The 25,089-nt window shown below is 42.4% G+C and overlaps 1 protein-coding gene across 1 annotated transcript in view; it reads left to right on the top strand.

Annotated features, from left to right (window-relative positions):
* The window catches only part of CHD7 (chromodomain helicase DNA binding protein 7), a 177,895-nt gene that overhangs the window by 22,861 nt on the left and 129,945 nt on the right, over window positions 1-25,089 (top strand). Inside the window, exon 2 of the mRNA XM_040354257.1 lies at window positions 11,757-13,564. Within this exon, the coding sequence (XP_040210191.1) occupies window positions 11,927-13,564 (1,638 nt within the window). The 5' untranslated portion in view covers window positions 11,757-11,926. The remainder of the gene's footprint in view (window positions 1-11,756; window positions 13,565-25,089) is intronic.

The raw sequence follows: 25,089 nt of genomic DNA on the forward strand, positions 1-25,089 counted from the left end.
ATGGGATTCATGAATATAAAATGACGAATACTTCTGGAGCCCCAAGGTAACAAGTTTTTTGGTAGTAGATATTTTCGCTCTCCGCTTTGCCTGGCTCTTTCTGTTGGCTGTTGATCGCAGTAGTAATTCTTGTGACGCACAGAGGGAGAGCAGAAAATGTGTATTTTAACATGAGTTGGTATGTAGCAAGTTCAGCAATGACTGGAGCTTTCTGAATTACGGTGGTAGCAAGTATCTGCCTGTGTATGGCCAGGATTATATTGAGACTAATGTCGTTTCTCAGTTTTAAGCTGGATACACACTACAATTTTTTCCTTTTTTTTTAGATTTACCAAAACCACATATGAGGTCAAACCTAAACTTTCAATTTGTATGCAATCAGGCAGGCCCTTGCACTACATAGTCGAAGGTAAATCCTCATAGATGCGATCAGATTGTCGAACACATTTCGTCTGTTTTTTCTTTTCGCTTGCTAGGCTCTGAAAATCGGCAGATCGTTAGTCGGATGAAATTGGACTTTCGATTTTTCACGGGCCTAAATGCTTGATACACACTATACAATTTTTTTTTTTTTTTTTTACCGGAAACAACATGCATGCACAGTGTTTTCCATGCATTCCAATGGCACTAGTTAACACCATGCAGACCATTTCTGGTCAGTTTCTGCACTGGAAACTGACTGCATGGTGTGAACTAGAGCCATTGGAATACATGGAAAACACTGTGCATGCATTTTGCGCAGGGAAAAAGCACACGGAACTGTATCTGGTGTGAACTGGCCCTACCAGTTTCAATTTATATGCAATCAGGCTAGCCCTTGCACTACATAGTTTTGGTAAATCTAATGGAGTTGAATAGAATGTATGGGGTCTTAGTCTAAAGGAAATTGAACAACAAAAGTTGTATAATGTGTATCTAGCTGTGCAGGACAAGAGGAATGCCATTATTGTGCATGAGGCCCATTCACACCTATGCAATGTGCTTCTGTGCGACTGCAAAAATGTGCAGGCACTTATTTTAGTGCAACGTGGTGGTGTGTGTGTGTTTGTTTTTTTTTTTTTTTTTTTTTCCAGGCTTTTCAATAGCAGCGCATATAAAATGCTTTGAAAAACACGAAAATTCACGTAACTTGCCAGGTATACTTGGTAACTTGTTACTGTAGTAACCTTTCGCAAATAATTTAAAGATAGGACTATAGTAAACTACAATCTGGATTGTATTATGGAACAAGCCTGGCACTGTGTAGATCCTACTTTGTTTAAATGCCTTGCACACTGCTCCCCTCCCCCCAGGAAAAGTGCTTCCTATGCAGTTGGTAGTAAAGACTGTTTCTATAGTTAACCTTCAAACAGACCTGGATAATCAATTTCAGGATGAATACTCCATGTTACCACTACTATGCACACATTACTTTAGAACATGTATGACATTGCTTGTATCTGATTTTGGGAAACATGGAATTCCCATTTTTTTTGCATGCATTTCACTGCATGGGATGTTGAGACTGAACACACAAGAACGCATTTGCAGAAGATGTATAGTGAGTGAAAACCATACTTCAAAAGAATACTCCCATGATGTTCTAATCTTGACTTCTACTTTGTAAAAGATGAGTTTGGTGCCCACCCTTCCTGTCTCCATAGTTTTATGGTTGGTGCCAATCATCTTAATGGATGGCTTGGAAGGCAGAAGGGTTTGTGGCCAATAGGAAAAGCTGAGATTTGTATATCGGCTGCTCACATTTCTGGAACATACAACTTGGTGTCGCAGTAGTGTGTGTGTGTGTGTGTGTTGTATGGAGGACGTGCAGGTGGGCCATTTACCAATACGGAACATGCTGACTGCTTGGATAATTCATATTGTCCCAGTCTCCTGAATATTTATTTCTTTTTGACAACAATCAATTCAAGCGTTATTAAAACCAAAAGTTGGATATATTGCAACTTAAAGCAGAGTTCCACCCTAAAAATGAACTTTCTATTAACAGCTTGCCTTTCACCACTTAAGGACCGCCTAACACCGATATACGTCGGCAGAATGGCACGCTGGACACAGGCACGTACAGGTACGTGGCCTTTTAAGAGCCCAGCCGTGGGTCGCGCACGCTTGTGACCCGGTCCGAAACTCCGTGACCGCACCTGCGGACCTGATAGCCGCCGGTGAACCACAAACAGGTCACAGGAGCTGAAGAACGGGGAGAGGTGTGTGTGTGTGTGTGTGTGTGTGTGTGTGTGTGTGTGTGTGTGTGTGTGTGCGCACGCACACACCTTCCCCGTTCTGTGTGGCAGTGTCACTGATAGTCTGTTCCCTGTTATAGGGAACAACGATCAGAGACATCACACCTACAGCCACGTCCCCCTACAGTAAGAATCGTTCCCTTAAGGCACACTTAACCCCTTAGTGGTTAACCCCTTCACTGCCATTGTCATTTTCACAGTAATCGGTGCATTTTTATTGCACTTTTTGTCCGCCTTAATGTTGCAGTCACGAAAAAAATCGCTGATCGCCGCCATTACTAGTAAAAAAAATATTAATAAAAATGCAATAAAACTCTCCCCTATTTTGTAAACGCTATAACTTTTGCGCAAATCAATAAACGCTTATTGCGATTTTTATTTTATTTTTTAACAAAAATATGTAGAATACGTATCGGCCTAAACTGAGGGAAAAAAATGTGTTTTTTTTTATATTTCATTTTTTCCCCCAAATTGTCGCTCCTATTTTTGTTTATCGTGCAAAAAATAAAAACCGCAGAGGTGATCAAATGCCACCAAAAGAAAGCTCTATTTGTGTGAAAAAACGGACGCCAATTTTGTTTGGCAGCCACGTCGCACGACCGCGCAATTGTCAGTTAAAGCGACGCAGTGCTGAAAAACTGGCCAGGTCCTTTACCTGCATAATGGTCCGGGTTTTAAGTGGTTAATGTAAAAAAAAAAAAAACATTTTAAATGCTTCTATCTGGCTGTTACCAGGCAGATTTCTTAATCTGCCTAGTTCCTGGTCCTAGGTGGTTCAACTTCCTGTCCTAAGACCCCATTGCCTCCTGGGGAATGATGACACTCCTTTCCCAGGAGTCTCTGGGCATTACTGTGCCTAAAAATCGCCCAGCATGCACCTCTCCCTGAAAACCAGGAAGAAAAAGGAACTGGGCTTCACATGCCCACACATATGATGGATACGGCCACAACATGAGCTGGAGGATATAAGGCAAGTGTTTGCAATGATTTCTGGAAAGGATTGGGGAGCTATTAATATGTTTTAGGGACTATTTATCCACTTAAGCCCCGGACCTTTAGGCAGCTAAATGTCCAGGCCAGGTTTTGCGATTCGGCACTGCGTTGCTTTAACAATTGCGCAGTCGTGCGACGTGGCTCCCAAACAAAATTGGCGTCCTTTTTTACACACAAATAGAGCTTTCTTTTGGTGGTATTTGATCACCTCTGCGGTTTTTATTTTTTGCGCTATAAACAAAAATGGAGCGACAATTTTGAAAAAAATGCAATATTTTTTACTTTTTGCTATAATAAATATCCCCCACAAACATATATAATTTTTTTTTTCCTCAGTTTAGGCCGATACGTGTTCTTCTACACAGGGCTGTGGAGTCGGTAGATAAATGTTTCGACTCCTAAATGTTCCGACAATCTAAATTTAGTAGGAGTCGGAGTTGGAGTCGGTGCATTGTTTGCTGACTCCGACTCCAGGTACCCAAAATTTCCTCCGACTCCACAGCCCTGCAAGTTCTACATATTTTTGGTAAAAAAAATCGCAATAAGCGTTTATCGATTGGTTTGCGCAAAATTTATAGCGTTTACAAAATAGGGGATAGTTTTATTGCATTTTTATTAATTTTTTTTTTTTTACTACTATTGGCGGCGATCAGGGATTTTTTTTTCGTGACTGCGACATTATGGCGGACACTTCGGACAATTTTGACACATTTTTGGGACCATTGTCATTTTCACAGCAAAAAATGCATTTAATTTGCATTGTTTATTGTGAAAATGACAGTTGCAGTTTGGGAGTTAACCACAGGGGGCGCTGTAGGAGTTAGGGTTCACCTAGTGTGTGTTTACAACTGTAGGGGGGGTGTGGCTGTAGGACTGATGTCATCAATCGAGTCTCCCTTATAAAAGATCACTCGATCGATATGCCGCCACAGTAAAGCACGGGGAAGCCGTGTTTACATACGGCTCTTCCCGTTCTTCAGCTTCGGGGAGCGATCGCTCCCCGAGGGAATCTGCACGCAGCGGGGGGGGGGGGGGGGGGTCTCGATCGGACCCCCCCACCCGCTAGAAGGCAGGGACGTATATATACGCCCATCTGCCTGTCCGTGCCATTTTGCGGACGTATATAGTCGTGCGGCAGGCGTTAAGGGGTTAATGTGATTAATTTTAGCTTGCAAAAAAAAAATATGCCCGGAATCCCGCTTTAACAATCATGAGATGGCGGCATCAGTATTTTTTTTTTTTCTTGGCTTTTTTCCCCTCTGTTTTCACCTGGTGGTCAGGCCAGTAACGCGCCTCCTGTATTAGAGATTGCTTTGGATGAATAAGCAGAGGAGGCACACACAGCAGACTGCAGCATTGTCAGTTGAGAGGAGGGATGTGTAATGTTTAAATTTTTTGTAAATTCCATCTTCACCTGGTCTGCTTGAATGGCCGAGCCGCAATGACGTCACTGCCACGCACATGCTGGTGACGTTGCCGGCTGATAAAACGGCAAGTATCTTCTGCATGGTGCACATTTAGGAGATATTGAAAAACATCGGCCATGCTCCACTTCATGTTTAGCAGTGTGTTGTAACCTGCTGTGGTAAATTAAATGGCATTTTGTTAAATTGCAACAAAGTTGGAATTAAAAATAAGAAAGCCTTGTGATGCATCGTCTACAAGGAATCCACCCTGCTCCATTCATAGCGCTCACTAGTGGCCGCTGTTGTGAACAAACCCTAAATGATTTAGAAAGCACAGTGATCAGGCTTGCTCCATTTGATGGCGCATACAGGGGCACAAATAATCATTCTAGCAGTTAGAGGATTTTTCTTTAAACAAAAGTAGTGTCTTTTTAAAATTTGATCATGAGTTCTATTGTGTGGTTGATCTAACTTCAGTTTGGGGGGTTCTTTCTACACATGCGAGTTGGACATTGGAGGAAAACGCTTGGATCACTTGCATTTATTAGACTGACTTTTTTTGTTTCTGTGTTCAGTTTTGAAAAAAGCTTTCCATGATTGTGTGTGTGTGTGTGTGTGTGTGTGTGTGTGTGTGTGTGTGTGTGTGTGTGTGTGTGTGGAAATAGTTGAATGAGCGTAATACCCTCCAGCTCACTGGGATGACCTTTGGCCCTTTGTATCCTGTGACACTCAGCCAGTCTTTGTGCTGCAGTTTATTCATGATGGTTCTGTTTCCCCCATCACATATGCCACAGTCTTGAAAAGAGAGGAGATAAATTATTTTCAGCTGCAGCTCAGGCCAAGGAAGAAGAAAAGACCTTTGGAGGTGTAGAGAGAGGGGGAGGGGTAGGCCACACGGTTTTCAGGAGGATGGGCAGGTTAGAGTACATTTGCTTATTGCATGTGGATTTTTTTTTTTTTCTCCTTTGAAAAGAACATGCATACAGTTTTTAGTATGTGAAATTTGTGGCTGTACATGGTGTAAAACATAGGATTCTATTTTTTTATATCGCTGCATACTCGGACTTTGCTGCCTCCATTGGACTCCTGTCTCTGAATCCTCCAGTGGCAGCTTTGTAAGCAAATATATTTGCCAGGAGATCACTTGACGGGTAATGGCAGTATTATGGCTGCCTTCTCCCCTCTCCTCTCATCATAATCTGGCAAGCAGGGATCTGTTCTATTGCTGACACAGATAAAATGAGCGTGCACATCACTTGCTTCAAACAAGCCCAAGGATCAGCAAGGACATTGCTGTTTTCAGGGTAGAAGCTTGTGCTGGTGCGGAAAAAGGCAGTTAACGGTTTGAAGTAACTGGGCTGTATGGCTTATACAAGCTGGTATTATTGATTTCTGCAGATGTCCTTTGTATAATATACTGGACAACAGGGATATGGTGTACATTTCAAAGGAAAAGCCAAGCCCTGATTTTTGCACCAAAAAAACAGACCCATACAAAACTGATTTTACTTTTTTGGGGTTGCTGACACCATATACAATGGAAAGATACCCCTGCCATAATTCCATATTTCTTCCCAGCTGCCATAGCAGTTTGAGATGCATGGTGGTGCTTCCAATGGCTTGTTCATTAGGTAGATTAAACCATTGCTTGACACCTTTTCATTATGGCAGTCAGGGATAGATGGGGACACAAGCTACTATAGGGAAATCTCACCATAGCAGTCTGTACTATGCCTATCAAAGCCACTCCAAGCTTAGTTGTACATAAAAGATGTTTTTTTTCCCTTATACATACTTGCCTAGGTGGATGCAGCATCAGACTGATGCTGCATCTGTCCTCCGCTGCCTCCAAGCCACCGAACACTTCAGTTCTCTCACCTCGCAGAGAGCTGCAGACTGTCAGTGTGTATCTCTCCTGGTCTGCTCCTCCATGCTCATTGGAGCGCTGACCTGTGGAGGGGCAGGAAGCGGCCGTCTCACCGCTTGCTGAGACTGCCATCAGGCAGCTGGCGGATCCAGACTTCCCAAGCTAGGATGACTCGGTTCCTGGACTGAACTTGGTCCCGTCAGCAGAGAGCGGACTTCAGACTGCTCTCCACTGAAAATGGGTTGCAGGAGTGCAAAACTAATTGCACTCCTGTGACCCATAGGAGAAGCCCAGCCTAAAACTAGCCCCCCCCCCCCCTCCTACATTCAGGGTAGCGTACATACGTTTTTTACTCTGTCTACTTGGATCCTGGAAAAGCTGAGGATCACAAATCTTTTTCTTTCGCTGGAGTACATTCTCTTGGGGTAAGGCCCAGCGACATGCTCACCCAGGTGAACATGCCATGGGTCCTGGTGTAAGGCAAGTGGTTTCTTATTAAGGGTTGCTTATGGAGGAACAAGTGGCTACAATTTCCAGAACTAGTAGTCTTAAATCAGAAGTACAGCCAAAGCTTGCGGATCACAGGAGTGCAGTTCGTTCTAGACTCCTGTGACCTGTTTTCAGCAGACAAGGTTTGGGTAAGATCGGGACAAGGAAGTTGGGATCCACCCACATGCCTGGACAGGCACCCAGCTTCTCAGCAAGCGGCTGAGAGCCTGTGCCTGCTGCTGCCCCCCCTCCCTCCACAGTCCTGCACTCAAGTGAGCTGCTGACTGACAGTCACTAGCTCTCTGCTCAGGGAGCCGTAAGAACAGAGTGATCTGTGGTGTTAGATTGCTCAGTTCTCAGCCCTGGAGCCACTGGGGGGACAGATGCAGAATCGGACTGATGTTGCATTCAGCGTATGAGCCTGGAAAGAAACATAACCCTATACTTCTCTTTTAATGACCAAAGGTCTTCAGATGCAGTTTACTAATCCCTACAATTACAATAGAGAGGCTTTAATTTCAGTGCATTATTTCCAGCCCTCTCTTCCTTTTCTGTAATGATAGGCGCACATGCCGCTAGTCCTTCCTGGAGGTTGTAGACAAGTATGACTGTACAGAACCTACGGTAGCTGTTTTATATTTTAGTTTTAAATATTGGGTCAGTAAAGGATAAATCATAAGTGCGCCAGGTTGCATGCAACTTTTTGAATTTCTCATTGTTCTTACGTAAGCCAGAATATTTAGGATCTGTGCACATTATAAGATTAAAAAAAAAAATGGCGGAACACTGGATGAAAAACGTTAATGGCCTTTTTGTGCCAGCTTTTAGCAGCAGTTAGGAACATTCAGCATTTTTTTTTCCAGCAACTCTCTCCCAATAGCGCAATTTTTTTTTTTTTTTTCCCACTCGTAAATGCTGAAGCTTTAAAACGCTTCTAGACTAGGATGGTGTGCATGGACGCATAAGATAACACCATTTGCTTCTAGAAGCAGGGGAAAAAAACCCCTGAAAAGTGGCTGCTAGGAGCGTTGTTTTTTTTTTTTATAAAGCTAATGTTGCATGCAGTCTGAAATTTGAAACCTAGTCTAACTTTGTAAGGTAGAGTGCAGATATCACATAAGTAGGGAGCGGAAAAAAAAAAGGTCACAAAGAACCTATTGTTTTGTAGTTGGTTTTCGGGGGTTTGCTGCTATTAAAATATGTGACACTGAGGAGTGATGTCATGGGACTATGAAATGTATCGGTGTGTGGGCACAGAAATTCCCACTGACATCTTTGATCTTTTTAGCTACCGTATGTGGATTCTTCCCAATTTTTATCATTTTCCTTTTGGGAATAATAAAGTATTCTGAATCTAAATGAGCACAAGAGTAAGGAGCATTCTTCCCACTGACCATCACACTAATGTATAATGATTTGTTGATCTAGTGATTTTTAGCAGGGGTTCCCTGAGACCAGAGAGTTATTTCAAGGTTTCTGCAGTGTTGAAAAAGTTGAGGCTGCTATACAGTACTTTGATAAATGTCACGTATATGGTCAAAGCCACGTTCAGTGGTGCCCAGACATGCATGGTAAACTGGACCTGATACAGTGACATGCTACATGGCTCTGTACATGCTGGTCAGAAGGCTTACTTGTCACTTTCCTGAAAGGTTTGCCAGATCTTTCAATTTCCAAAATAAAAAATCAGGTCAAATTATTATCATTCAGGATGAAGGCTGGTAGTTGGGAGCTTTGACCTAATTTGTTTTCAGCTAAATTGCTGTATATGCAGGTAGTTTGTTTATTGGAAGCTTACATTCAAAAATCAGGGTTTCCTTAAAGCAATCACTGAAATTTGTTTTATATGTATCGCTGCAATATATTTGTCTCAACCATACACATACCGTATATACTCGAGTATAAGCCGACTCGAATATAAGCCAAGGCCCTAATTTTACCACAAAAAAAACTGGGAAAACGTATTGACTCGAGTATAAGCCAAGGGTGTCTATCGGCATGCCTCCAGAGGATCTACGACAGGCCGGTGTCTTGTCGATCTGGTTCCCCTATCGAGATGATTCCCTGCCTGACTGCGCAGGCGCGGATGAAGCCCACGGAAATCGCCAAACCTCGGGCGGCATCCAGGCTCATTCCTTAACGTCCCCGTGGATTGGAGGATGTTAAAAAAAAAAAAAAAGCCAGGATGCCGAGCGAGTGCAGCAAGCCGTCCGAGCGAAGCGAGGACGTGAGGCCGACTGGCCACTTACCTCAAATTCCACGTCGCCCTGGAGGTTCTGTGATTTCCGTCAGCAAGGATTGTGCCTGCGCAGTCAAGGCAGGAACCATATCGTCAGATCACCGGTACCGGTCCCCAAAGTCACCGTAGAAATGACTGTTTCACATGGGAGTCTATAGAAGGGGTGCCCGGCTTTGAAAAATCTGTACATTCTAGCTGTAGGTCCCCCAGACAACAAACTTTGCACACTTGTAGAGAAAGAGTGAGCCAAGTTTGGGGTCCAGGGGACCTACGGCCGGCTGGTACCGGGTCCCCAAGGTCCGGGAGATCAGGCGCAAAAAGGTGACTCGAGTATAAGCCGAGGGGGGCATTTTCAGCACACAAAAAATGTGCTGAAATACTCGTCTTATACTCGAGTATATACGGTACTTTGGGTCACCATAAATGATCCCATAATTACTAGCTGTAGTTTTGGAGCGTGTCTTGCGATTTGCCACTTCTGAGCTTGTGAGGGGCTGTAGCTAGTGTTAGAGGTGATATTTATAGTTGTATGTGTGTCAGGAAGGATTATTTCTGGAGGTGGAAAGAACTATCGCTAAATCATTACACTATATGATATAATTAGGCTTGCATACTGTTGCTTACAAAAATTTGGTGTCCACATCAAAGTTGAAATGACCAAAGTTGGGTTTGTTGATATGAATACAGCTAAACTGAATCTCCATACTGCTGCTTTTATAGGCTCTTATATGGGGATCTACCCTACATGCATGGAATAAAGAATGTGAATGCCTGGTAAACATCACATCCCATGCGAATTACCAATTCTCTCCTAAGCGTAGTATCAAATATACAGATTTATCAAGAAAAGGCTGGGGGGGAATGTGTGGCTTTCTTCTCGGTCTATCTGATGAAAGATTCATTTGATTCAGTGCTTATCGCCAGTGCCTGCTCTTATTTGTATGTAAAAATCTGAAGCACGGTCATTTTTTTCCATGTGGACCCCGGCACGGGGTAATCTGGCCGGGAAGGAGTTAATCTTCCATAGCACTCATGCAGTCATCTGTGAAGTAGCCTGTTCCTGAGGAAAGTTTCAGAGGAGTTATGAATCCAGCTACTTGTTCCCATTGCGTACCGCAGAAGCACCGGCCCACGACCATTAATACTTGGAAAGAAAAATAAGATTATGCCTTAGAATCATAGTGACAAATTCCAAGCATGGCTGGGATTCTTCAATTCACATTTGTTCAGATCAGTAGCTGTATTAATCATTCACCTCCTTCTATCTCTAAGATCTAAATGCATTTTGATTGCTTTTTTCTTTCTTTCTTTCTTTGGACACTGTTTGTTCTTGTCTTGTAAAGTCAGATATGTAGCAGCACTTATTGATGCTCTTCAGGGTGCACTATAGTTCCCAAAGTTTTTTTTTTTCCTTCACACTTTTTATTTATTTTTTCTTCTACGGTAGCTTTGTTTAGCAGTTTAGTCTTCTATGCAACCCATTTAAAGGTTCTTGCTCAGCCTCTGGAGTGTAGATGCCGTGTGAACGGTCCTGCAGAGAGCTGGAAGAGTTAACTGTCTAGTCAGCAGAGTTTTGGGCACAGTCTGAGCGGATGCTGTCATAACCACTTGTATCCATGGCACATTAAGCAATGCAGTGAACCTGGTGAGTGAACTTCCTGTCGTCCTTGCTGGACAGCTGTGACTCAGCCACACAATAAAATTGCCAAATATAAAACTCCATTTATTGTTTTTCTCTCCATCTGCAAAGTATATAAAATTGTTCAGAAAAGCAGAATACCAGCTCTGCCCATAGTGTAGGTTTTCAGCTGCACTTTCCAGCACGGTGTTCCCAGGCAGCCTAATAAATGGGCACGGGGCACCTAATTCTATCTTGTAGGATCACCCTGCTCTGCCCGCAGTATGAAGCAAGCCTTTCAGATAATTTGACCTTGAGTAGAGGTGCTAGAAGTTGTGGATTTGTGGTCGCTGTTTGAGGAGCAATGGATGCATACCACGTGGCTTTTAAGGAGAAGCCAGGACAAGATGTCTACTGTGTGAAGCCTGGGGTAGGGAGTAAAGAGAATCTGGTCACATATCTTGTTTGAAATATATTTTAGGATACTTTTAAAGGGTCACATTCTACCTTCTGGTGTTTGTTAAATGGACTAGCGTTTTCTGCTAACTTTAGCTTATCACAGCCCTTGATGCTGCTGCTTGCTCATCTCATTACACTTCTCGGGGGAATAAGGTTAAGGACACGCTGTTGGTAACTAGAGCATTTTCAGGGCTTTAGTTTAGCAGATGGGATGCTTGGCTCTATCCATACATCTGTCTGCCTGCTGTGGCAGCTGATGCTACTGCTGCATTTTCAGTGTCCCTTTGTTCTCTCCCACCTAACAAATGATTGCTGTGTGCAAGTGGAGTTTAAACTTTTCTGCTTTGTATTTTGTTTTGCTATTAAAGCATTATAAAAAGTCAAATTTCTGCCACGTTATTAATGTCGTGTTTTTTTTTTTTTTTTTTTTTTCTTTTTTTTCCTCCAGGAGCAGTTGCCAGACTGTCTGACACTGAAGGGTCCGAAAGAATTAAGAAAATATGGAATGACATGTAAGAGATTAGCCAAGGATTAACAGCTCTGAGGACAAACGCCTCACTCGTGAGGTGAAGCACAATCTTGCGCTTGTGGCTCTAAAGAGCACTGTGCAGAAACAAGATGGCGGACCCTGGCATGATGAGTCTGTTTGGGGAAGATGGAAATTTATTCAGCGAAGGCCTGGAGGCCCTTGGGGAATGTGGTTTTCCAGAAAGCTCTGTCAATTCTTTGGCACAACAAATGCCTATGGATCAGGGTTTTGGTTCATTGCAATCTCCTCATCATCATAACCCCAGCAGTCAAAACCAAGCAAAGCTGACCCACTTTGATCACTATAACCAATACGAGCCTCAGAAAATGCACATAATAGACCAGCCTAACAGAATGATGGCTAACACTCCTGGTAATGGTATTGCCTCTCCACATTCACAGTATCACAGTACGCCTGTTTCTCAGGTGCCCCATGGTGGTAGCCAAATGGGCGTCTATCCTGGTATGCAAAATGACAGGCATGGAGCGCCATTTGTGGACAGTGGTTCTATGTGGGGACCTAGGGCAGTGCAAGTGCCCGATCAGATAAGGCCAACATACCAGCAGCAACAGTCCCAGCAGCAACCACAGACACCTTCTGCTCCTCAAGGTCCCTCTCATCCTCAACATGTTCAGCAAATGGGCAATTACATGGTTCGGGGAGATTTTTCAATGCAGCAACATGGTCCACTACAGCCACAAAGAATGAACCAGTTTTCACAAGGACAAGATGGTCTTAACCAAGGAAATCCCTATCTTGGTGGTGCAGGGCCTGGGCACATGTCTCATGTCCCACAACAAAATCCAAATATGGGGCCTTCACTGCGTCATTCAGTCCAGCAATTTCATCATCATCCCCCCGCTACTCTGCATGGAGAATCTGTTGCTCACAGTCCTAGATTTTCTCCCAATCCTCCTCAGCAGGGTGCAGTTAGGCCGCAGTCCCTTAATTATAACTCTAGAAACCAGACTGTACCTTCACCTACGCTAAACAACTCAGGGCAGTATTCCCGTTATCCTTATAGTAACCTTAATCAGGGATTAGTTAATAATACAGGGATGAATCAGAACTTAGGCCTTACAAACAGCACTCCAATGACTCCGTCTGTACCTAGATACCCAAATGCTGTGGGGTTTCCATCAAATAGTCAAGGACTGATGCACCAGCAACCCATTCATCCTAGCGGCTCACTTAACCAAATGAACACACAAACTATGCATCCTTCACAGCCTCAGGGATATGCTTCTCCACCTCCCATGTCGCCCTTGAAAGCAATGAGCAATCCAGCAGGCACCCCTCCTCCACAAGTTAGGCCTGGCAGTGCAGGGATTCCTATGGATGTTGGAAGTTACCCAAATATGCCCCATCCTCCAGCTCATCAGCCCCCTGGCAACATGGGCATGGGACAAAGAACCATTGGTCCCCGGAACATGCCGCAAGGCCAGGCCTTCATGGGTATGTCTTCAACACCAAGGGAGATGGGTGGGCATATGAGACCAAATGGCTGTCCAGGAGTTAGCCATGCAGATCCACAGGCAATACAAGAACGGATGATGTCTGGCCAACAGCATCCCAGTCATCAGTCTTTTCAGCAGCAAATGGCAAACTGTCAGCCTCATCCAGCTATGCACCATCAGTCTTCACCATCTTCACATTCTCATCATCAACCATGGACTTCGCTTCACCAGTCACCTCAGAATACCCCTCAGAAAGTGCCTGTTCATCAGGTAAGAGTATACTAAATCTGAGCACTAAGATCATATTTACTACATGTACTTGTAACACATCTGCTTTATGTTTTTTCTCTTGACACTATGTAGCTTTCACACAAACTCAGCTTGTGAACTTCCTGCTTTGTACATTTTTCTGATTTAAGTGTAAACATAAAAGGTATGGAACAACAGGAAGTTGTATCAGTATTGTTTTTGGTTATGAAACTTCTGCTGTTTTTATTCTAAGAACCCTTTTAAGATCAAGAACTTGGCATGGTGGCAGCTGATTAAAGGTGGGATCATACAACTTTTTTTTTTTTTTTTTGCAGTATACAATAAGACCTAGATTTTCCCTAGATTATTTAATGAATTAAAACACAACTGGTCCACTCCCACCATTAAATTTCCAGTGACAAAGATAAGGTGGAGAAACTTTGTCAAAGACCACATGGTGTTGAAGTACAGCCAGAGCTCGGGAACCTGTACGATGCTCCGCTGATGCAGACAGACACAGCCCACGCTCCTCAATGGGCGGTCGTATGTATATTGGCCTCAATGGGCGGTTGTATGTGAGCGGACCGCTTATCCTTTAACACCTGACTGCCATCTAACTAGGGCCGAAACAACTAATCGATTATGAAATGAATCGATTACCATTTTCATAATCGATTAATCGGCCAATAACATAATGGGGTTAAAAAAAAACTAAAATTGGCCCTTTATAGTACAAAAAGAGCAAATCGCTACTGTAAATATTACTTTCACTGTCCAACAGTAAAAAATGAACCCCTTACAGTAGCAATTATTTGCTCTTTTTGTACTATTTTTTTTTTTTTACCCTATTATGTTACTAAACATTTCAGGTCTGAGTTCACACCTCTGTTTTTTGGTGCTTTTTGCAGAAAGCCCACGTTCGCATTGGGCTGATTTGACACGCAACGTGTCAAATCGCATGCCAAATCGGCAGCTATTGCTGGCAATGGCACCTTCCGAATCTCGATTCCCAAAAGTAGTTTCTGTACTACTTTTGGTGACTTCAGGAGCGCCACTGTCTGTCAAATTGACCCTGAAGTAAACTGCATTGCCGGTTTGAAATCGTGCGAGTTCAGATGACCTTACACGATTTCTAACCTGCATCAGTGTGAACCTGGGCTTAAGGTTAATATGATGCACTAGCCAATTGCACCCCAATTTTAAATGGACTGATTACAGGAAATGCCAATGCTTTCAGCACCTTGATACTGCATAAGCCTAATGTCCTGTAACAAAGTACAGCATTGGAGTGCAGGAATCGGGCTGAAGTGCAGCAAATATATACATTATTTTAGAACTCGGCCAGTTCACTTTATTTTTAGTCAAGCTTCCCTTTCTAGATATCATGGGATAAGGCCCCAGGAAATTCCAGTCATATTTATGTGACTGACTGAACGCTCAATTCAAGACCATTTGCCTGTGTTGTGCATGCTTTGTCTTTCTTGACAAATTGTTTTACAGTGGCAATTTTATGACCTTTGTTTACTCCTTGTAGAAATATAAGCTATTTGCAGATACATTTGACTTTGTTGCTGTACATTGTATCTTATTCTAATCCTAGAAGAAAATGCTTAGCTATATAAATCTTGATGAATAATAATGTGTACACTCCAAGTTCAGTTAGCTCTTGTATCGAAATATACAGTGTGTGTGTGCACATTTCTCCCCAGGCTCTTCCCAGCATCCATGATCCTTCTAAAAACACGCAGGGCGAAGTGGCCATTAACCATATAGCGCAAGCCCATACATCGATCATTTTTTTTTTTCTTTCATTCAAATAAAAATAACTGATCTAATTCCCCCAATTACACATTCAAGGTGGATGGGGGAAATTCTCCTGCTGTGGATTTATTTTTGACCGTGGGGAGTCTTCCCTGCAATCCGTGTTCTTCATAATATATTGATCAGTGTTGTCGGCAACACTGATCGTTTGGGGGAAAAACCCAACAGGTTGATTGTACAGTAGTTTGTGTACAACCAGCCTGCTCATACAGGGATCAAAATTTGTCCGGTCCTCGATGAACTAGACGAATTTCGATCAATGTATGGCCGGCTTAAGAAAAAGCTTTTTCTGACCTAATGTAGTTGGTGTGAGTCACAAATGTTGTGGTTGCCCATCTATTGTAATCTTTCAGTCACTGGATGAAAAATTGGAAGAGTACAAGGTGTCATGTACACTGCTGCTGGTAAACTGTTTTTTGGGTACAGTTGGGCATTTTTTTTCAACTGCTCCTGAACTCTCCTCTGTTACCTTATCAGTACAGGGTCGTTAAGAGTTGTTTCTAGGCAGTTGAGTTATGAGGCTGTTTTTGGAAAGCAAAAAAATGAGTTTAGAGGCATTTCAAGCGCCAAACACATCTAAATGTGGTAACCTGCGTTTAGCCGTGTTTAGTTTACAGGCGGTATTCGTTTTTGACTATTTAGAAACGCTTCTAAAGCATACGTGGCAAAACGTACGTTTTAAATGTGGGTTACTATCTGTCAAGTTAAATCGTTCAGGAGAGGTTGTAAAAACTTCCTGTGTACATGAAGCCTAATGCCGCGTACACACGATCGGAAATTCTGACAAGAAAACCTTTTTTTTTTTTTTTTTTTTTTGGACGGAATGTTGGCTCAAACTTGTGTTTTTTTTCCATACAAACGAGCGAATTTTCCGATGGGTACATACACACGGTCGTAATTTCCGACTGAAAGCTCAAATCATGCAGCTAGGGGTTCGGATCCCGGTCTCGGCTACATGTGAATTGAGTTCGGTGGTCTCAGCCCAGCTCCCGGTGGGTGTGCTATGCGAGGTAAGCCTGCGCTTAGTACGCCCAACCACCTCCCACAAAAACCACCACACTTACACGCACTCGAAATTGAGTTAAACATGCACGCACTTTGACCACGCGGTCTCTAAAAAGAGAGGCGAAGGACTAACGGGGCTGGTTGAGCGGGCTAGATCCTCTAACTCCCTTGTAGGGAGTCCCTCTGCCCCGTTGGGCTTTAAAGCGGAGCAGGTAGGGCGGGCTGTGTGGGAGGACCCCCTCACACACCCGCCATTGCCACCCGGGGCATGGAGAAAGGTGGCAGATTGCCTCTGGGGGAGGACTGCCTACTCCCAACTCCTGCAGTCCGGCTCCTCTCTCGAGTACACGCACAAAATACACTTTAGAAAAAAAAAAAAGAAAGCTAAAATCAGAATTTCTTGTCGGAATTTCCGATCGTGTGTACGCGGCATAAGGAGAGGAAGAGGCTACTGCTGAAGTGTAACAAATGGTGCTTGAAGCTAGCCAAACAAGCTTTGATGTCTCCTGAATGCTATCCCTGTTTGGGCAACAATTGTCCACCTAGCTCCTTCGATTATGGACTGGATGGACGTTGGTAATGTCGAATGGTGCAGACATGGCCACCCATGTCTCAAATAATTTTTATAAAAGTTGATGCTTTGTTTTACTTTTAATTGAAAATTGGCTTGGTCTGCAATTGAAAATTTGTTTGCCTGGAATAGCACTTTAAAGAAAATGTTGCCATGAAGAAAAAAAGGAACTGCTTATTCTTTACTACCCTCATAAAATACTTGTTGCTTGGCTGTCATTGTGGCTTTCTGGCTTCAATATTTTGTTGCCGGCTTGAAACAAGGATGCATGTTGGTTAGTTATGGGGTTCCTTATCTGCATGTTTTCTTCCGGTCCTCAGCTGAAGCGATTAAAGCCTTAGGGCCACCCGAATAGCAAGGCCATTTTCCTTTCAAGACAGATTCCATTTAAGGAGACGGTGAACATTGGCATAGTCGGCCTACGTTGTGTCCAACATGTATGGGTAACCCGCGGCTGGATTCTCACTGCAGCCTTAGGTTTTTTACTCCTGGCCTCCCTCTAATGTTCTTCTACATAAAATAGAACTATACTATGCTGTATCATACCCCACATTTTAAAAGCCTCCTCCTTTTTTTGCTCTTCAATGCTCTACGTATATTTTAGCATAAATCACAATATAAAGGTTTCCTTGTTTTTCTATGAAGTCACATGACAGCAGTGCTCTGTCCCCTCTGTGTAATGTGCAGCTGGTGGGTGGGAACGCTCCCCCCCCCCCCCCCGACAATGCCTAGAGCAGTGGACACCGATGAGTGACATCACGGCTCTCTAGAATTCACCCCCCTTTACATTGCACAGAGGAGCCTGATCTCTGCACTCACGTGACTGCACAGGAAAAACAGGAAAAATGTACTTTACATTGTGATTTATACCAAAATGTATCAAGGGCAATGGGGTAGCAGAATTTAATAGGTGTTGTATGGTAAAGCCTAAATGTCTACTCCTAATCTAACTTCAAAACAAACAAACAAAACACATAATAAGGGCCTATTAAATGGCAGTTAGCATTTGGCGGGGAGGGGGAGAACACACCCCTTAAAAAAAGTGTGTGTTTTATTTACACACATACATACTTTGTGTGTGTGTGTGTATGTGTATATATATATATATATATATATATATATATATATATATATATATATATATATATATATATATATATATATATATATATATATATATATATATATATATATATATATATATATATATATATATAATTTTGGTGTCTGACAAATATTTGACTATTATCTTGCTTGGGCTAGATTTAACCACCAACAGACTGGTTGGTGCATTATGTCTGGCACCCTATACCTAAGGCCATCCCTGACAATAGAAAAGTTATTTGTTGGGTTGCATACAATGTTTCCCTCTGCTCAGTAGCACGTTCATTTCTCAGGCGTCTCAAGGAAGCACTGGAATGAATGAGTATTTGTTTTTCCTAGAATACAAATTGCTACTTGACACTAAAACTTTTTTTTTTTTTCATTCCCTGTAACTTGCTCAGCACAGTGTTCCTAGTGATGAGGAGTTGGATTGAGCTACTGCAGAGTAAATATGCGTCGATATTTTTTTTTCCTGTTTGTTTGGTAATGGTTAGTAGGGAATTGCTCAAGGTGGTTTTTAAGATACAAGGTGTTCTTGTGATGTAAGGACCATTTCTCTTGCGTTCCATTAAACCGGAGCTTGTGGAGCAGGGCTGGGAGATTTGCCCAGACTTCTGAGAGGAGAGAGGGGGCTACGTTTTCTTTTTATATCTCTTAAACAGATGCTCTGACATCTGTTTTATGTCTAGCACTTGATCACTGTATATTTCAGCAGCAAAATCTCTATGGAAAAAAGCATCATTCACTGGAGCACAAATCTGCTTTGCTGCAGCCCACCGTGTAGGAGGGACTGAAAAAGCCCACTTGTAAAGGACCTCCTCAAAGTGACTTGGGGGCAGCCATATTGTTTGTCGCTGGCCCAGAAGCTGTACTACCAGCGGCATTCAAATCCTGCATTGGTGGATTGAAAGATTACTTAACAATGCAGACAATTTTTTTTTTTTTTTTTAGATTCAGAAATTTTTCCTATGGACCGACATTCTGTGCATTCACTGGCAGTGACCGGTTGTTTTCTGTGAGAGGGATGGAGCCTTATTATGCATCTCATATTAGAATGCATCTCACTCCAGGCGTGCTTTCTAGTGCTGATATAAACAGAGATGTTGGAAATGAATGTTTGCACTTGGTTAATAAATAACTTGCCTGAATGCAAAGTGAAGACATTTGTTAACCTGTTAGTTACTTTTAGGTGCACACATACCTATAATAATAATAATAATAATAATAATAATAATAATAATAATAATAATAATAATAATAATAATAATAAAAAAAAAAAATGTAATTCTTTGAATTCACCAAAAAAATAGCAATGGTATAAAACCTCACTGGCCTTTAAGTCCTTGCATTGTTTGACGGCAAGGATGTGGAATTCCCTCCCACAGGTGGTGGTCTCAGCAGGGGGCATCGATGGTTTCAGGAGACTATTAGAACGACCACAACATACGGGGGGTATACAATGTAATTCTGACACATGAACAGACAGAGGGGTAAGAGGTCACAGGCTTTGGGATTTTACCCGTGTCAAATGATTAAATGACCAATTAAACGATCATTACAAACGTGTAAACAAATTGAGTTTTTTTTTACAGGGATTTAAAAAGAAACTGACAGTACATATTCAGAGAGCCTACTTAATCCTGTACAGGTACATATGAAGCCAATCCTCTTGACATGTTTCGCTCTGCATGGAGCTCCTTCAGGAGATGCTTAAATGGCGTTTATGTACTAGAAGTAAAAGAATGAGTGCTCATGTAGATGGTAAAAAAACAGACATGGTTTTTAATTTACAAGGAGAAAATTCAATAGCAAATTTGACAAGAAACAAAGTAATCAAAAGAAAGGACATCATTTTAAATTTTTGTTGCATGTGTAGCAAATTACAAAAAGCTGAAAACCATGATTGGAATCTTAACAGGTAGCGAAAATAGGAAAACTATATAACTATGGGGTTGATTTACTAAAACCGGAGAGTACAAAATCTGGTGCACCTCGGCTTCCAGGTTTTATTGTCGAAGCTTAATTAAACAAGCTGAAGTTAGAAGCTGATTGGTTACCATGCAGAGCTGCGCCAGATTTTGCACTCCTCAGTTTTAGTAAATCAACCCCTATGTTTTTTTATCCTAGTTGTGATCAATATATATGGCTCTTCAGCTCTATTTCTCTTTGACATAACACTGACTTCATTAACACGTGATGCCAACCCTGCCTACATTATTTCTAATGGATTTCAAAGAACACAGCCTTTTCCATCTTTCCATCTCATCCTCCTTCCTCCATAACCCCTCCTTGAAGGAGTTGTAAAGGCAAAAAGGCTTTTTATCTTTAAAGTGTTACTAAACCAGCAATAGTAAAATCAGTCTGTATATGCAGCATAGCATGCTTGTTATACTCACTGTGGAACTTAAGGGGTTAATCCTTGTGTAAAAAGGCAGTTTTTATCCTGTATGGCACAGATCCTTCCCTTTTTGAATTGTCTATCTTGGAAAGGCCAGCTAACACACAGGCAGTAGCCAACCTGCACATGCTCAGTTGGGTCTTTTATGCTGGAGAGAACATTTACTTGTTCTCAGAGTAGGGCTGGGGAAAAAATAGATTTGAATCTTGAATCGAGTTGGGAGGTCAATTCAGATTTTAACCAAATCAATTTATTTTTCCATAGGATCAGGGCTCCACTGACTAAGCCAAAGCTGCGGCCTTTTCCCAGGATCGCCGCGAGCTGCGGGCAGGATTTTTTAGGCGAGGCCGCGGCCTTTTCTCTGGATCGCCGCGAGCTGCAGGCAGGATTTTTTAGGCGAGGCCACGGCTTTGGCCTAGTCCGCTGCCTTTTCCCAGGATTGTGGCGGACTAGGCCGAAGCCGCGGCCTCGCCTAAAACCCCCTGCCTGCAGCTCCTTAGGAGTGGCGCGGTGTCCATCAGAGAAAAAATTTGAATTGTGTGTGTTTAATCGCCCAGCTCTATCTCGGAGCTAGCCAGGTCACATGATATTGACATTGCACAAGTTTTTTGGCTAATTTGTTTACCACGGTCAATGATAAACTGCACAGTTTCTCCAGTGCTGAGAGTTCAGGTAGGAGGAGATATCCACTGCAGCCTGAATACATGTGTAAAAAAAAATGTTTAGGCAACATTATCGCCCTCTCACCCCCTTTTTTATATACTTTCCTAAACCCAAATTCAATTCATTGCTGTGCGCCTCTGCAGCTCTTCTCTCCCCTTACACTCCTAGTCTCACAGGCTGTGCTGAGCCATTGGCTTCTGCTGCTGTCGGGCATAGACAGCGGAACTCGCCTGCATGAGTGCCGCCATAGGACACAATTTCCAGTGAAGCTACTCGCCAGAAGCGCTGGTGAGGAACCTGAGAAGAGGATGTTCAGGGCCGTTTTGTGCGATTCAGTTGCACAGAGTAACCTGTTCATTATTATTATTATTTTTTTTTTTTTTTACGATTACTGTCTCTTTAATTTAGCTCAGTATCTGCTATATTTGTTGACCTGATCTTAAGGGTCATTGACACTTCGGTGTTTCAGGCCATGATCTAGTAAACCTTAAACTGCACCAAAGCACGTGGAAAGTTTAAATCTGTTTTATTTAATTCTTGCTGCATCTGGTGAGAGTTTGCTCGGGAATCCCAGAAGGAATAAATGGTACTGCATATAGAACATGCTAATGCAGCCTTTCTCAACCTGTTTAATATCGTGGAACGCTTAAAATACCTTTCAGGTCTCAAGGAGCCCCTGCTAGTTATATCTACAGCTCCCAATACATTAGTGAGGATAGAAAGGTAAAAATGTTAATACAATAAGGAATGTGTGCGTTTTGTTCAATATAAAGTGAGCATTTACAATGTTGGTGGTGGTCAGTGGAAAGATTGACCCCGTTGTAGATGCCACGTACCGTATTAACACCAAATGTAATAATAATAATATTATCCGAGAGGCAGAAATTTCTCAAGGTACTTATGGATGGGTTTCGTGGATCCCTGGTTGAGAGGTGTTCATTGCACCCCAACACTTCTATACTCGATAAGTAGTCAGGATGAATCTTTCCTGAAGGACAATAAAAAGAAATGGCTTTAGCTTGCATACAGTAATTAACTTTGATTAATATGCCTCAGCAATTTTTTTTTTTTTTTTTTAACATACGTTCTAAAATTACTATATATTTTACCCAAATTAAAAGTGTTTTTATAATATCCCTTTACAATTAAGAGCTGTATACAGAGATTTTGGGTGGAGGGCATGCTATTGGCCCACTTGTAGTACCACCCTATGTTCAGTTCCCCAGCTCCTCATGCCTGTAGTAAATGCCACACTTTTACATGCCCATTAAAGTCCACGAGGATCCCCAATGTTCAGTCGATTGGAAGGCTGTCCAGCCAATCACATTCTGAATCATTGTAGTTAAAGGAAATGTATGGGTGCAGCATTTTACTTTTATTTTATAACATCATTGCCATACAAACAATGGCTATTTTTGACCATCCTAAATAAGCTTACTTGAAAAAATCTCCCTTCATGTTGGAAATTCTTCCTGTCTGCTGGCCATCTCTTCTACAACTTCAGGGATTCCTTGCATGCTGTTTACTTTCAATGTCTAAGGACTGCATATCCCATGGTACCTTGCTGCCAGCAAGCAGTGGATCATGTACTGACTTCGCCTCTTGAATATCCTCCCCTCAGCACCTCTATTTTAGAAGGCATGCTCTGTGAAATGTGTGACACTGCAGTGCCTACTCACAGGACATAGTGAATACTAGTTGCAGAATTCAAGGAGGTTAATGTGAACAAGTTGACAAACATCCAAGAGCATTCAGATTAACAGGAGGAGGATGGAAGTGTTTGAAATTCATGATTTCACTACTTCTGGTCAGTCCTGATTTCGGCAGCGATTAGAGACATCGGTGCAGGTTTCTGCACAGATATCAATGTAAATCGCAGGCCGAAATTGCTAAAAGTACTACAGAAACTACGTTTTGAAATTGGTGGGGCGTCGCACCGATTAGGACGGTGCAATTGCCGCAGATTTGACATGTCAAAACGCACCCGTGTGAACCAGGGCTAAGACAGAGCATGCACTGAGGTAAGAAACCCTTTTGGACTTTAGAACTACTTTTAGGTCTCACCGGACTAATAACAGTTTTTTTTTTTTTTTTTTTTGAAGATTGTTTCATCTCATTGGAGGGTTGCTTGAAGTTGAGATGCGGATAATAAAACCTTAACTTGTGACCTGTACCATTCGTGGTTTTGTTTTTTACGTATGACATCAAATTAGACGTCCTTTTGCCATCTTTTATTCCTCGTTTAGTATGCAGATTGTGCAGTTTGGACATTTTGAATGAATATAAATAAAATGTGTAGCATCCTGTTTCCAGCATTTCTAGGCTGGCTGCATCTTTCCCTTGCTCATTTCTTTCACATAGCACTGTCTGCTAATAGAAGGAACTGTTTGCCCTTGAGCTAGAAGACCTTCTCCGGATGATTCCTCCATCTCAGGTACTCTCAGTTGACTGAGTGAGAGTAATTGGTGCCATTCATTATCTGCTCACCAGGCCGGTTATAGCCAGTTCTCCCTATTAGCATAACAATGCGAGTCAACAGCATTCTGATTTGGTGGGTGCCCAAGTCATCTGACCTGTTACTAGAGGTTAAAGTGTTAAATGAAGGTATTGCAGGGGGGTGGAGACCACCCTTTCCTTGCTGGAGCCATGTGCTCTTATCTAGAGATTCACTGTGACCACCAGGATTCTCCCAGCCTGCTCTGTAAGAGGGGGGATGTATCCACACAGCACTGCTGTTCATATATAAAGGGTTGCTGGGAAAATGGCAGATCCTGTGACTGCTGCACTCAGCTCACCGGTTCTCACACACAATCCCTCTCCCTGCATGCCGTCTTCCTTTGTTTCTAAATCGGGGACAGGACAGCATAGGTGGAAGCCACACAGTTAAATGATCACTGAAGCATATCAAATTCAGCTTCTGTTACATCAGGCTGGCTGCTACTTCTAATCAATTTGGCTTTCACATACAGGAAGAGGGAAGATAATGCATCTTATAAATGTAACATGCTGTGGTCATCTTTCTTTTCACTTCAGAGGAAAATTGCTCCAATCACCTTGCTTAAAAATAGGCATCCGACTTAACGCTGCATATGCAAACTTCTCTAGTGGCGATGACCCCTGCAGGTGAAACGTGGTACTGTGCTTTGGCCTGTAGTGGGCATACTCTCATTACAAGCATGGATGCCGACTGTGGTTCATGGGGCACAATATGATGGGAGCACTGTTAACCTTCAAAAATAAATCCTTCCGATCTCTGCTGTTACCCTTCCTTACAGCTGCCTGTTATGCAGTTTTTCCCAAGCTGGTATCCCTACACTTATAATAATAATAATTTTAATTTATTATATTAAATGTGTGTGTGTGTGTGTGTGTGTGTGTGTGTGTGTGTGTACACACATACACATATATATAAATTTGTACACACACACTGCCTTGAAAAAGTATTCATACCCCTCAATTTGCCATATTTTGTCTTGTTACAGCCAAAGTTGTAAATTTATTTTATGTGATAGACCAGGGATCTTCAAACTACGGCCCTCTAGCTGTTGTAGAACTACACATCCCATGAGGCAGTGTAACACGCTGACATTCAGACATGACTGGGCATGATGGGAATTGTAGTTCCTGAACTGGAGGGCCATAGTTTGAAGACCCATGTGATAGACCAACACAAGGTGGTGCATAATATTGAAGTGGAATGATAAATGGTTTGTGAAGTGTGACGTGTATTTGTATTCGTTCTACAAAGTCAATACTTTGTAGAACCACCTTTTCTCTGCAATTGCAGCTGCAAGTCTTTTTGGGGGTGTCTCTACCAGCTTTGCACATCTAGAGTAAAATTTTTGCCCATTCTTTGCAAAATAGCTTAAGCTCTGTCGGATTGGATGGAGAGCGTCTGTTGACAGCAATCTTCAAGTCTTGCTACAGATTCTCAATTGGATTTAGGTCTGGGCTTTGACTGGGCCATTCTAACACATGACTATG

The sequence above is a fragment of the Rana temporaria genome, chromosome 5 (genome assembly GCF_905171775.1).
Source record: "Rana temporaria chromosome 5, aRanTem1.1, whole genome shotgun sequence".
NCBI lineage: Eukaryota > Metazoa > Chordata > Amphibia > Anura > Ranidae > Rana > Rana temporaria.